The sequence below is a fragment of the Malus domestica genome, chromosome 17 (genome assembly GCF_042453785.1).
Source record: "Malus domestica chromosome 17, GDT2T_hap1".
Taxonomy (NCBI): Eukaryota; Viridiplantae; Streptophyta; class Magnoliopsida; order Rosales; family Rosaceae; genus Malus; species Malus domestica.
Genome location: NC_091677.1, coordinates 19,847,686 through 19,861,825, shown reverse-complemented (window position 1 = coordinate 19,861,825; position 14,140 = coordinate 19,847,686). Strand labels below are relative to the sequence as shown.

At 37.0% G+C, this 14,140-nt stretch overlaps 1 protein-coding gene and 1 pseudogene across 1 annotated transcript; one reads left to right on the top strand and one right to left on the bottom strand.

Moving 5' to 3' along the window:
• The first annotated feature begins 1,237 nt into the window (after positions 1-1,237).
• On the top strand, positions 1,238-3,271 carry LOC114822735 (inorganic pyrophosphatase 1-like). Its single transcript, XM_029097801.2, has 4 exons — positions 1,238-1,784; positions 1,916-2,037; positions 2,166-2,367; positions 2,808-3,271. The coding sequence occupies exons 1-4, from the start codon at positions 1,647-1,649 to the stop codon at positions 3,153-3,155; spliced, it is 810 nt and encodes a 269-aa protein (XP_028953634.1). The 5' UTR covers positions 1,238-1,646; the 3' UTR covers positions 3,156-3,271.
• A 4,532-nt stretch (positions 3,272-7,803) lies between these two features.
• LOC114822741 (ABC transporter C family member 8-like) lies at positions 7,804-13,908 on the bottom strand (annotated as a pseudogene).
• Positions 13,909-14,140: the final 232 nt, after the last annotated feature.

The window sequence follows — 14,140 nt, the reverse complement described above, 5'->3', positions numbered from 1 at the left end:
TGGTATGGATGTGTTCATCTGAGCTTCACGAACACAATGGTGTCATTTTCCACTTCGATCCGTCGTGTTTGCAAAGGTTTTGGTTGACTTCCGTACGTAGAAGGGAGAGAGAGAGAGAGAGTGTCTGAGAGAGAGAAGTACGGGAGGAGAGAGAGAAGATTGGTATGTGTGTGGTCCAAAAATCACCAATCAAAACTAAGGAAAATCTTAGTTTTAATTGGGTCACCAATCTAAAACAATTTAACCCAATTATAATTCACACACATCCTTTAACGTCCGAGGGCAAACTCGTCTTTTCACATATTCCGATAAAAATCTTGGGACGGGCTGTGACATGATTTGACTCATGATACATTAGTTTTTATTTGTTCGTTTAATTTTGGATTATGTTTAATTAGCTTATTCATACTTTTTGTTAATTGGATTATGTTGGATTATGTTTAATGAATGATGTGTTTAATTTAATTAATGATATTATGTGACTAAATTGTGGGTCTTTCTGGTTTGCTTATATGTGACTGAATTGAATTATACCCAAATGAGTCTACTCTGCCTTAAAGTGTTGGGTCTGCTAAAGTTATTATAGATTGTTAGTGGTGTACATATAGGTTTCAGGAGTAAGGTGGTACTGTGAAGCTTTTGATTGATGATTAAAGGTTGGAGAATCAAGTCTCTTCTTTGAAATGCAATTTCTAGCATATTGATATTTGGTGAGAACCCCCCAACAAAAATTCTCTTACGTTAGAAATTACAATATCTACCCCAATGTTCTCTCTGCTAAGTTTTTATGTTTCTTTCATATTGTGTACTAGGAAAGAAATTCATTTTATATATTGTAAGAGTAAAATCTTAAAAAAAATCTCTATACAAATCCAAAGAAATCTATAATGGAAACCCAATAAACTATCAAAATCTATATAAAATTATAAATTATATTAAAATCCTTTAAAATCAGTCATTTAAAAAAAGTCTATTAAAATTATCTGAAATCAAAATTGACTACACCCCTAATTTTAGTTAACCAATACTTAAAGTAATAATCTAATCATTATTTAGTTTACAAAATTTAATTTTGTTAACATTACCGTTATAGTTAATAAAGATTCTGATTAAAATATAGAACCCAAACCGACACGGTTCCTCCAAATGTAGAGGTGGAGTGTGACGCAGCACTTAGCAGCCACAAAAAAACAGGTAAAATAGGATCACCGACTGAAGCATGCTCAGAATATTCCCCAATGTTAGTGGTAAGTGCGTTCCAAAGTTGGGCAGCCACCAGAATGAACTCAATTCCCTTCGAATATTCCTCATATTCCCGCGTTTTACTCATCTTATCCCTAGACTCTCCACCATCCGATCTTCCAACCATCCGAAAGTTCTTGAATCTAACGGCCACAACCCCATCACACACCCAACAAATATTAGCCAAGAGGGCATTCGATTCCAGATACGTCTTTATTCCCGTAATATTCCATTGGAATTTTAATCCGTATTAGCTACTAATTACACACTTGGATTGCTATAAATACCCTTCTCTTCTTTGCGTTTGTTCAGAAGGAATTATAACAACCAAGAAACACTCGTTAAGCTTGTTCTTCTGCTTCCGTGTGTGTTTTTTTCTCTTGGTGCAAAAAATTTCAGAAAAAATGGCAGGAATTGTGGTGGTTTTCGACTTTGACAAGACAATCATTGAGTGTGATAGTGACAATTGGGTGGTGGATGAATTAGGTGCCACTGACTTGTTCAATCAACTTCTCCCCACCATGCCTTGGAACTCACTCATGGTTCGTATCGTTTCTAATTTCGTCATATGTTTATGTTGCATATATATATGTTGTTTTTATGAATTTTTTGGTTTAGTTTAATGTTGTTTTTAATTAATATGTGTTTAATTTTTGACAAAAAAAAAATGCAGGATACGATGATGAAGGAGCTTCGTTCGCAAGGAAAAACCATTGAAGACACTGCGGAGGTTCTGAAAAGGATCCCAATTCATCCAAGAGTTGTGCCAGCCATTAAAGCAGCTCATGCTTTAGGGTATGTTAACCCTCTCCAAACTTTTCTTTCTGTAAACTACTCTTTTTTTTCTTTTTTTTAATTATTTATTATTTATGAATAAGAAAATTAATTTGTGGTGGTTTTATTGTTTTTGTGGGGTTTTGCAGGTGTGATTTGAGGATTTTGAGTGATGCAAATCTGTTTTTTATTGAGACAATTTTGAAGCATCTTGGATTAGAGGAATATTTCTCAGAGATCAACACCAACCCAAGTTATGTTGATGAAGAAGGAAGTCTTAGGATTTCACCTTACTGTGATTTCACCAATTCCCCTCATGGCTGCAGCCTCTGCCCTCCCAACATGTGCAAGGTATATTCATATTTTAGAATAATTATATATATATATATATATATATATATATATATATATATATATAATGCACCAACAGAATTAGAACAATCGGGTCCAAAAGGCTTGGAAAGTATTACTCTATTTTTGCTTTATTTTCTGGACATCCTATGACCACTGTGTTCTATTTGTCAGCCCCCAATCTTTAATATGTCATAATCAATAAGGATTTTTACATGAGGTCACTATTTTTCTCATACATAATAATGACTTCATATAAATAACAAACAATATATTAATCGCATCCAAATTTGAATACCCTTTCTCTATTTAGATGTCTTTAGTATATAATATTATATATATATATATATATATATAAACACAATGTTTAATAGACTCTATTGTTGAAAATTAATCAACCATGAAGTTATTAATTTTACTGTACTTTTAATTATTTACAGAGTGTGATCCTTGAAAGAATCCAGACTTCTGTATCAACTGAGGGGAAGAAAAGGTTAATCTATCTTGGTGATGGAAGTGGAGATTACTGCCCAAGTTTGAAGCTCAAAGAAGGAGATTTTGTGATGCCAAGGAAGAACTTCCCACTTTTTGACCTAATCTGCAAAAACCCATTACTCATCAAGGCTGGCATCCATGAGTGGACTGATGGGGAGGAGCTTGAGCAGATTCTGCTAAACCTAATCAACTCAATTTCCATTGAAGAAAATGCTCAGTTTCTTTCAGCAGATTGCAAGTTGCAGACTATTTCTGTTGAGGCACTACCTCAAGCTCTCCCTGTCCAGCAATAGTAAAAATTAGTTAAATAATTACTCTGTTTGTGTAATGTACAAGTGTGTGTGGTTGGTTGACCTAATTGATGTGATAGCGCCAAGCAAATTCATGGAAACCCTTAATTTTACCCTAACTTTGTTTTCTTAGGTTGGAAACCAAGGTTTGTAAGTTTTGTGTTTTCTTATTGATCAAGAAATTGGATCAATATAATCCTTGAGAAAAGAAACAAAGAGGGAAATTGTTTTTTTCTTTTCCTTCTGAAAAGTGAAGGGAATTATAGCGGATTGTAATACTATGAAAGGTCAAATTAACCTAATTATAACACTTACTACATTAGGAAATTCACAAAACCAAACAGATAAAACTAATTGTCATATTCACGTCGCAGATGTATATGGTAGACTATCACCTACCACATTTGTTAGGAGAAAAACATGCTAAACAGAAATTACGAGAGGACAAGGATTGTTTGCCCTCCTACTTCTGGTGCTCTCCCGTGCCCTCCTATTTTGTGTGGTCACGGTTAAGCCACGTCAACATTTTATATTACTATTCATTTTTGTCTTATTATCTCTATAAAAAATAATCTAAAATGTTGACGTGGCTTAACCGTGACCACACAAACAGGAGGGTATGGGAGGACACCGGAAGTGGGAGGGCAGACAATCCTTGTCCATTACAAGATTCAACTCTAACATATTAAAGGGGTCTAGCTACATTGCCATGTTTCACTTAGTGGTATGAATTTCATGCAAAAATCCATTAGATTTCTATACATGAGATCTAACTGTTGACTTTTCGAACCATTTAGTAGTACATATCATAGAAAAACTAATATTAAAGATTGAAAATGTTGGTTTTCTGCATTTATGTTCTTTCCAATTGTACTTTTTATATGGGATGTGACATTCTCACAAAGTTTATAGCCTGCCGTGGAGGATCCCCTTCATTTTGTTTCTCTCTGAAGAAACAAGTCACCTCTTTCTTTTTCTTTTTTTTTTTGTCCAATAGATTTTGTTAGATTAGCCACCGACAGGGGGTTCGACTCCATGCCGTCATGCAAGAGTTGAACATCTATTTACTAATAAAACATTAAGTAAGGATTGTCACTTAGTACTAGGGTCTAGTGTTATTCCTTCACTTCTTAGTTAGATGTCTAAGGTTCAATTCTCGCTAAAGGTAAATTTGAACCACTTTATTGTTAGTACATTGTGAGGCTAAGCTCACCTCCTTTCCCTAATATAAATAATATCGTTTGTTTAGGAAAAAAAAAGTAAGGATTGTGTTTGGGTTAAAACTTAAACTTTGGGCTCAGAAGGGAGTTGGCCCAAAAAGAGGAGAAAAGCCCGAAGCACAGCCCAAGCCCAGAAGGCAGAAAAAGCCTTTCCTGACTAGGTGCAGATCATTTGCACCACTTGCTCACCTACCCAAGGGCCAAGTGGTATAGACCAGTCAGCTAATCAGCCCAAAAGTACTTTACAGTGGCAGTACAAGTAAATAGCTGATGAGTCATTATCCTTTAAACTGCATTCGGGCAAGATTATTGTTACAGGAGGCCAAGTCAAAGTGTCTATAAAAGAAGAAAGAGAAATTAGAGTTAAGGACACTCAAACAAACCAACAAATACAAGCACAAACTCTGCTCAAAGCCAGATTTGCCTTCAAAACGAAGCTATAGTCAGCCCAAGCCTTCATTCCTTTCGGGATAAACCCTTTGTAATAGCTCTGCTACCTTATTCAACTCTTGCTGTAGTATCGATTTCTTTCTGTAAACTCATCTCCCACCCCTTTTCTAAGCTTTCAAACCTCCTGATAAACCACAAAGATAGGAAGTTGCAAGACGATCAGCCTTGCCCGACAAGGTTAAACCTTGCCCGATCCTCTTTGTTTTTGTCTTTTCATTCATTAGCCTAGCAATATGTTGTATATTACAAGTTGTATCCAAGTTATTTCTAGTAATATGGCTATTAAAAGACTTTCTCAGCGCTTGAATCCGATTTGAATATGTCTTCACATTTCAAGCCAGATCTAAGTTCTAAGCCCTCGGGCATGTAAGATTTGATCACTCAAAAGTCCTTGGCCTCAAGGCATAAAAAAAGAACCTTAGGTGGACTTAACCCATCCACGACAAGCTTTGATAAACAAGAAGTCCGAAGTTACTTGAGGCGCAAGTAATCGACCTGTCACTTAGTTTTATTTCTATTATATTATGATTACCATAGAACGTTCAAGTACGGAATGAATTGTGATGGGAAGCCTCAAGGCCTATTCAAGGCCCTACAAAGGCACCTATTTGGATTCATTCTGCTCCTTGGGCTAGAACGTTGAGTATAGAATGAATTCTGATGGGAAGCCTCAAGGCCTATTCAAGGCCCTACAAAGGCACCTATTTGGATTCATTCTGCTCTTCGGGCTCAGGTAATCAGAAGTATAATGGTTATAAGACTCATATAACCAAGAAAACGAACCTTATATATACGAGTACTAAGTTAGTTATTAACGGGAAGCCTCAAGGCCTACATCTAAGGCCCCACAAAGGCACCTGTCATAATTAACATAGTCTCTCGAGTATATATATAATTAAAACTCATCATCCGTTTTACATCTGCCATGTTGAAGATGGCAGTGGCACGCCTGAGCACTTAAAAGTTAATCTTGATTGCCTCAAGGCCTATACCTAAGGCCCCACAAAGGCACCTTTCAAAGTTAACTCTATCCTTCTCTTTCAGCCTTACCCGACAAGCCTTGCTCGACAGGCTTTGCCTGACAAGCCCGCCAGTAAAGCAGAAGCCCGACAGAAAGCATCAACCGGCGCCGACCTCTCAGGGAGCTGTGTGCTCGTCGGCTAGAAAGCATCCCTGACGGAAATTCCTGCCACGAACAGATTGTGCAACTTTAAAAAAATTAAAGAAACAGAAGAAAACAAAAGGCCATTCAAACTTATTTAACTGGCAGGCTTTACGGTCTAGTGACATATTTATATATGTTTTAACTTTTAACTTATGATGCATGCATATATACCAAATGGGATTTTGATCCTCGCCTTCTTAGTCATGAAAGGCAACTTTCCTAGGCTGAAACGTGGGCAGAGTCCACAGAGATTGTTGTCATAGTCTTATAAAAGAAACCGCTCAAACGAGGAAAAGATGATGGTTCATGTTCCTGTATTAGTTGGATAGTGAAATCAACTTAAATTAATAGTTTAGATTTATTGTCCGTCAAAATATAAGATGCATGTAGTTTAGCAAAACCGTTAAAAAAACGTTGGTATCGATATCATCACCACAAATTAACAACGTACAATCTCATAAGCTATGAACAAGGACATAAACATATCAACATGATGTATTTGAGTGATTTTTGTTTTTTTTAACAAACGATATTATCTACACTAAGGAGGAGGGGGTGAGTTTAGCCTCACAATGGGCTAGCAATGATGTTGTTCAAATTTGCCTTTAATGATAATCGAACCTAAGACCTCTCACACATTGTCTCTAGAGGGTTTTAGAGCAGTTTAATTTGCAAAAAGTCGTGATAACAGTTTTGTACAACGGACATGGCCGGTCTAATGTTTTAGAAGGCCCTGTGCAAGATTAAAATGAGACCCTAGTCTAAAGTACAATTTTGTATGTCAAAAAATGGCAAAGGCAATGTGTCTGCCTCCTTATGTTCGATTATTAATAAACGTCTGCTAAATTTGAGTAATTTAGAGTAAATTGTCATTTTACCCTCCCTCCTCTACAACTTAACTCCACTCCTCATTCATATTTAATATGACATTATTTCTCCTTATAAAAATATCATAATCGAAACCATTCATGTTTTTTATCATCATCTAATATTCATCTTAGAAAAATTTGTTCAATTTAGAGACCTATATGTGCCAAACAAATCATTGTTATGACAATAGTAGCATCCTTATAATTTACTGTTATTTTTTTATTATATATGGATGACTATTCTAAATCAAATATAATTTAGATAATCTTGAAAAGATGACCAAAAGAATAAACGATTCTAATTAAGACGTTTATTCAATGAATTTGAATTGTCATAAATGATAAACTAGCTCTTGCATTATATATTGCAGTAAGGTTGTCAAGTGCCAAATCATATATTTTGTTGATACAGAACATACGTGAAGATAATAAAAAGTGGTGAAATGTGCTTCTCTTAAAAGTAGTAGGGTACGTCAAAATAAGCATGATAATATGCCAAGTGGGCTTTAGGAGAAGCACTTTGACCTTCTTTTTCTTGCGTAACATCTAAATTTAGGGGCTCTTTTAAAAACAATTTCGTTTTCCATTCTCTGAAAGAGTTCATTTTGTAAATCATTTTTACTTTATTTCACTGCAATGTGAAGTTGTGGAAGGAATTCAAATGAAATGATCAAGTAATTAAGGGCATATTAACTAAATAATTGATTAGCACTTGAACACTACTGCTTCTGTCAAAATTATATTCAATTTTATTCTTATGTCTACAAGTATATCAGACCTGTAAATGTTAGACATCAAGAAACTTGTAGTGCAAATCTAATTACCAATCCATTCCAAACCTTATCATCAACTTCACTATGAAACCATCATCAATTTGATTCCGTAGAAGTAAAGGGATGCTCTTGGAAATATGAATATACCCAAAAAGGAAAAAGGAAGAAAGGAAAGGAGTAAAACATGTCTCTACAATTAGTGTTATTCCAACATGAAAAGTTGAAGGTCCATTATTCCATTTCATAATTTACAGTGACCTCAAGCTTCTCATTACACAAAAATAATTTTAACAGCAAACTTTCCAAGGACATAATTCTTAATATTAATTTATAAGTTACAAATGATAATTTGATCAGTGTCTCTCACTCCCACAATTGAAGTATTGCGTTCCATCGACGATTTCAGCCATGAATCATGATTTTCTTGGAGCAGGGAATTCATATTGCAAACTAGATGAGTTGTGGTTGCTGACATTTTGGTGGCATCAGTTTTTCTTGCAGCTTGACCAATATTCAGCAACAAGTTTGGAGAAGTAGGAGTTGGTATCCAACAGCTTTGAAGGTTGTTCATACTCCACCAGCTTCCCTATATTTTTAAACAAAATCACATTACATATTAGCTTTAGGATTTAATATCCAATTACCAAAACAGCACATGCCCTGCAGTTTGGATTAAGCACATAGGCTTGTCGAGCATCAGCTTATTCGTATTTTTTTTTCCTTTTTTTTAATTTTTTTGATGTATTAAGTTTGATTAAAATATGATCAAAAGATAAAAGAATACCATAGGAGAGGACCATGACCATGTCACTGTCTATAACAGTTGGAACTCTGTGAGCTACGGTTATAACCGTGCATTCTGCAAATTCCTGCCTTATGATTCTCTGCAGAATGGCATCTGTTGAAGAATCAATGGAGGCAGTAGCCTCATCGAGAACTAAAATTCTGTTCCTCTTGAGAAGGACTCTTCCAAGGCAAAAGAGCTGGCGTTGCCCGACACTCCAATTTTCCCCTTCATCACTCACTGTTGAAGTCATTATAGTTATAATTACAGAACAATATGTTTATAGTTGGAACCGGGGATTAAGTAAGATGTTCATGATTGTGTTTCTCATTCTTCCATAGGAAAGATTATAAACCCACCAGAGGAGTCGAGTAGATTAGGTAGGTTGCTGACTGTCGCCTTAAGTTAACACTTCTCTAGAGCCTGCAAATGAAAATGTCCTTAAAATCATACTAGTACGAAACAGCACTCATTGTATATAATGCCTAAAAACATGGTTTCATTAGTAAATTTATGCAGGGAAAGACTTTTTCATCATTTAACAGGAGTCAGTTAGCTCACCCTCCATATCACATAATCAGAGTAAAGGCCTAGAGGATCCAAGTTGGTTCGGATGCTACCTCTGAAAAGAGTTGGCTCTTGAGGGATGATGCTGAGCTTCATTCTCAAATCTTTTAGACCCGTTGAACAGATGTCAAGTCCATCTATAAGAATTTTACCACTGGTCGGCTCTACTAAGTGGAACAAAGCACTTATGAGTGTAGTTTTTCCGCTTCCTGTCCTTCCCACAACTCCTACTCTAGTGCCTTCTTTGAATGTGCATGTAATTCCCCTTAGAACTAGCGGAGCATTTGAACGATATTTTATCTTTAAACCAACCAAAAAGAAATAATTAATGGTTAGAATTTTAACTCGATCAAATGATAAGGTCGTTAAAGAACAGCAATAATATATTACCTTCAGAGAATAGAGCTCTATCCTACCCTTGTTAGGCCATGAATATGGTGGCCTCTTATCCTCCACAATTGCTGGAGGCTCTGGCGGAATCATCATGAATTGTTTTATCCTTTCAACTGAGATAATGTAGTTGGATAAGTTGCAATACCATCGAGTCCCAAAAATCTGTGTCCCCGTTATTGATAAAGCATATGACAGCAAAAGCCCTATAAGCCCTGCAGATATTGAGAAAATTTGTTCAAGATAAACACCTATAAGCACCATGAAATTCAAACAAGGATTGCTCTAATAAGTACCTGGAGCAACATAACCCTTGGGGAGTAAGATAAGTAAGAAAGCAGCCATGAAAAGGGTCAAATTCTGAAGTGCTTCTGTCCTTAAAATTAACCACTCCATGGTTGCGTTAGAATGAAATAACAGTCGAGCATCTGTGTCAACTAGCTTCAAGTAGTTGTGGAAGAATCTGTCAGCCATTTTAAAAGCTCTTATGGTAACCACTCCAAGTGATGTCTCCGATGCATAGTTCATAACCGGAGCTTTAGTTGTTCCATTGATTCTTATTAGTTCCCTTGCAGTGGCTAGGTAATACCCCTGAACATAATTTGCGGCAACCATGGCGAGAATGCCTACAATGAGAACTTGCCATGTGACAGAAGCCATAATTCCAATCGTTGTTAGCAGTTCAATGCCAGCAGACACAATGAAGATCATGGAGAAAGGTACATCAAAATCCAAAATACTTAAATCAGATGAGGCCTGCAAAAGTAGAAACATCAAATGGTTTTGATAACGAGTGATTGAAATACAGTTAGGAGAGTGCATAAAGTAGCATTTTGACCACTCACTCGTATCAAAATCCGGCCAGCAGGGGTTGAGTCAAAGAAGAGCATGGGAGCCTTAAATATAGCATTGTTGAAACCAGAGATAAAGGCTTTGGAAGCTTTCAATCCCATATGGGCTGTTGAAAATGACCTTAGATATACAAACACAGCACTAAATGTTGAAATAGCTGTATAAACGCCGATGAGCATGCCATTGGTTATGTTAGGCATTTGAATGCCTAGAGCTAGCCAATAAGTTGAAACAGCCTGAAATCCGATAAAACCAGATTGTGCCATTATGCCTAAGATTAGAAGAAGTGTTCCTTTAGACACAAGAAAATAATCCCGAATGGGTTTCAGTCCAACATCACCAATCCCTTTCTCTTCTTCTTCTGTTAGTTGCACGCCAGGCACACCCTTCACTGAAATATCCCCTTCACTGTTAATTGTAGTGAGGTAACCCGCCTGAAGTTCCTCCGGCCGAACTATATCTCCCTTTTCAGATTCTCCTTGACTTTGATTATTGGAACGACCCAATGTTGTTACCGTATCTCTATGAGCATGTACAAGCTGCTCAAATGCTGTTCCTGCTGTCAAAGGACTCTCATAGCTTCCTGATTGAGTGACATGTCCAACCTCCATTACCTACAAATGAAACAAGGTTTCATGTGCAAAATAATTTGAATCTTTATTGCACATAAACTTTGAAAATGAGTTAATAACAACGTACTATAATTTTATCAACTTTTGAGAGGAATTCAACTTGATGAGTCACCAGAATCACAATTTTCTTTGCTAGAGTAGCCATGATGCATTCCTGCATAACTCATTCAAATTGAGTAAACTCTTTCCACAACGATATTACTAAGCTAAATGTGGTTTTCACGCTTCTGAAAACGCTTGAACTTTGTCTTTCTTACATGAAATAGAGTTGCACCAGTATGGGCATCCACTGCACTAAAGGGATCATCAAGAAGATAGATATCAGTGTCACTATAGACAGCTCGGGCCAGTTGAATCCGCTGCTTTTGTCCCCCACTCACGTTAAGCCCCCTCTCTCCTATTTCAGTAAGATCACCATGGTCAAAACTATCAATGTCCTTATCCAAAGCACAAGCTTTTATGGCATTCTCATATTTGTTCTTGTCCATTGGCCTGCCGTAGAGTATGTTATCACGAACTGTCCCACTTTGTATCCAAGCAGTCTGAGAAACATAGGCTATGGTTCCAAATACATCAACCTGCTTGCAAGCATTAATAAAGTTAGTGTCAAGACTAAAAAACATAGTGCATCCAGTATATTGAAGTTTTCATCTGTTTTAAACTCACAGTTCCTGAAATTTTCGGCATTTCTCCAAGTATAGCATATAGTAGTGATGATTTTCCGGCTCTAACTGGTCCACAAACTGCAACTTTCTGCTCCCGTTGCACTTCTAAATTCACATCTCTGAGAGTTGGATCGGTTGATTGATCAGGATACCAGCTGAAATTACACCTTTCTATTCTTAAGCTCTTATGGGAATTTTGTGAGGGCAACTTCCTTACTTCGTCATCTTTCAGCTCGTCATCAAGCAAAAACACATTGAGCCTGTCAAATGAAACCTTGACTTGGATCATCATTGAAAGAGCCTCTGGTATCATTCTTACAGGTTCCCCCATGCTTCTTAGTGAAGCTAGAACCGTGAATATGGTACTTGCATTTAGAGGGACACTTTTGAAAAGGATTCATCCGAGAAAGACAACTGAAGAGATGATGGTGGGTGATATCCAATACATCAAAGTGCCATAAACCTTTTTAAATTGCGAGTCAGACAACCATTTGAATTCACGTTCACGAAGGGAATCAACAACGTTTTTAAATTTCTCTTCCCAGGAGTGTAACTTGATGATTTTCATACTGTTAAGGATCTCAGAAGTGGCTCTTAGTCGCTCGTCTTGAGCGATCATGAATTGGGACTGACACTTTTGAAGTGCCTTTGCAAATGGCACATTCAGGAGACCACAAATCAAGAGAGGAATCAAACCAGGAAGAGCACCAAGACCCACCACCCAAAAAAGAACTCCAATGGCAAGGAACAGTTGCAACGCATAGCTCCATGTGGAATGTAGCCACCACGGGAACTTGCCCATTCGATAGGCATCAACTGCTATATAATTTACAATCTCACCAGCTGAGTGTCTTCTCCTTCCCAAGCTAGAAAGCTTCAGCTGCTTTTGATAAACTGCCACCATCAAGGCTGACCTCATCCTCATTCCAGACCTCCTCACGTCGAAAAACCAATGTCTCTGGCTCAAAGATTCAACCACTTTGGAAATAATTAGACACCCCACAATAGTGAGGCCTTCAGAGAGAGGCATTTTCATTATTCGAGTAATTTACAAAAGCATATAGTATAAGAGGAGAAACTACAATTGCAATCGTCCTGATAAATGCAAATAATGCTATCCACATATTTTCTTTCTTGTAAACTTTCACTATCGTCTGCAGAACCAGGTTCCCGGTGCTGCTTGAGCCCTTCTCCCTGTGAATCCCATGCATGAGCAAGCTTTTGGTATGCTAAATCTGCTTCGTCTTCAGAAACAAGAGAAGGGATGTCTTCAAGAGCTAATGTTTTCGAGGAACCCAAGTTGAGTAAACGATTAATCCAAGCAAATGTCAATTTGCTCAGGAAAGTAGCATGATCTAGTTCTGATTTCTGGCTCTTTCCTATCGATTTGTTGGCCAATAGAGGTTCAGATAGGCTGTTATCTTGGGCATGCTGATGAACAAAGTGACTGAGGTTTCTAACAGCACATAAGAGAAGTAACAAGCTCACTGGCCATGTCATTGCATCAAACATCTCAATGCTATGAGTTCTTACAAGTATTTCGATGTTTAAAGCTGAGGCCAATGAAAAGGAGGAGAGCCACCAAAGGGAGTTTAGGATTTTGATCCACTTGGATCTTTGAACAAGCAAGGAAACTGTGAAAAAAATCCAAAATAGTCCTCGGACAAAGTAATCCAACCGGACAAAATGTTCTGATTGATCATCATTGGCTACTAGATCCCATAAACCAGCAGCAAAATATGCAATGCTAGTAAGAGCACAGCAGATTGAAACAACTAGAGAGCACTGGTCCCTTCTGGCTGGAACAGTAATATAATGCTTCCTTATAGTACTTATAAGGCTAAATAAGAGAAAAGTAAAGAGGAAGAGTTGATTTACGCCATTGATGATAGTTCTTTGAGTGCAGTAAAAACCCAATTCAAGTTCTCCACCACAAATCCATGAAAAGCTACTTCCTGCATATCCGAAAAAGGTTCACAAATCATCATAAAACTGCATGTTAAGCAGAGGGAAAAGTAGGAAAACATGAGTAAAATGAAAAACTGCATGGAGTGCAATTATATATAGATTCACAGAAAGAAATGATCAAACAGAAAGAAGGCGAAGAGTCGAAGATGTAAAAGCCATGATGAAGATCATTCAATTCCACACCATAGAATTTTACTTCACTATAACAGCAGCAAATTTATGAACCCAGTTCACTAAAATCATAACATGTTCATAGAGAAAATTATATTGGGTACTTACCGAGTGGGCTCCTTAACGAAGCCATATATGGAGCAACTTCTCTGCAGCAGCACCCCAAACTATGTAGGGGAGATGAGCTCAAATCTCAATATATATCTTCATAGAAATAAGTACCCACGTAAATTTCGCCCCCTTGAACCCAATTTCGAATCTTCCTAGAGTAGTACAAAATAACATCTTGTCAATAAAGAAATAATAATAATAACCATAATAATTAAACTGTGGTATACGTCACATCTCATCTTGTTTCGTTTTGTTTGTTTGATTGTATGGAGGGGACTATATTCTCAGCAAACTAAAAAAGTGCTTTACTATTGTACATAGGCATCAGGCATTTCCTTGTCTCCATACACTTCACGATTACAATTTTGCTT

Coding starts and splice junctions, on each gene's coding strand:
- LOC114822735 (XM_029097801.2), top strand. CDS start 1,647: ATGGCAGGAATTGTGGTGGTTTTCGACTTTGACAAGACAATCATTGAG. Junction 2,038..2,165: donor AAAGCAGCTCATGCTTTAGG/GTATGTTAACCC, acceptor GGGGTTTTGCAG/GTGTGATTTGAGGATTTTGA. Junction 2,368..2,807: donor GCCCTCCCAACATGTGCAAG/GTATATTCATAT, acceptor AATTATTTACAG/AGTGTGATCCTTGAAAGAAT.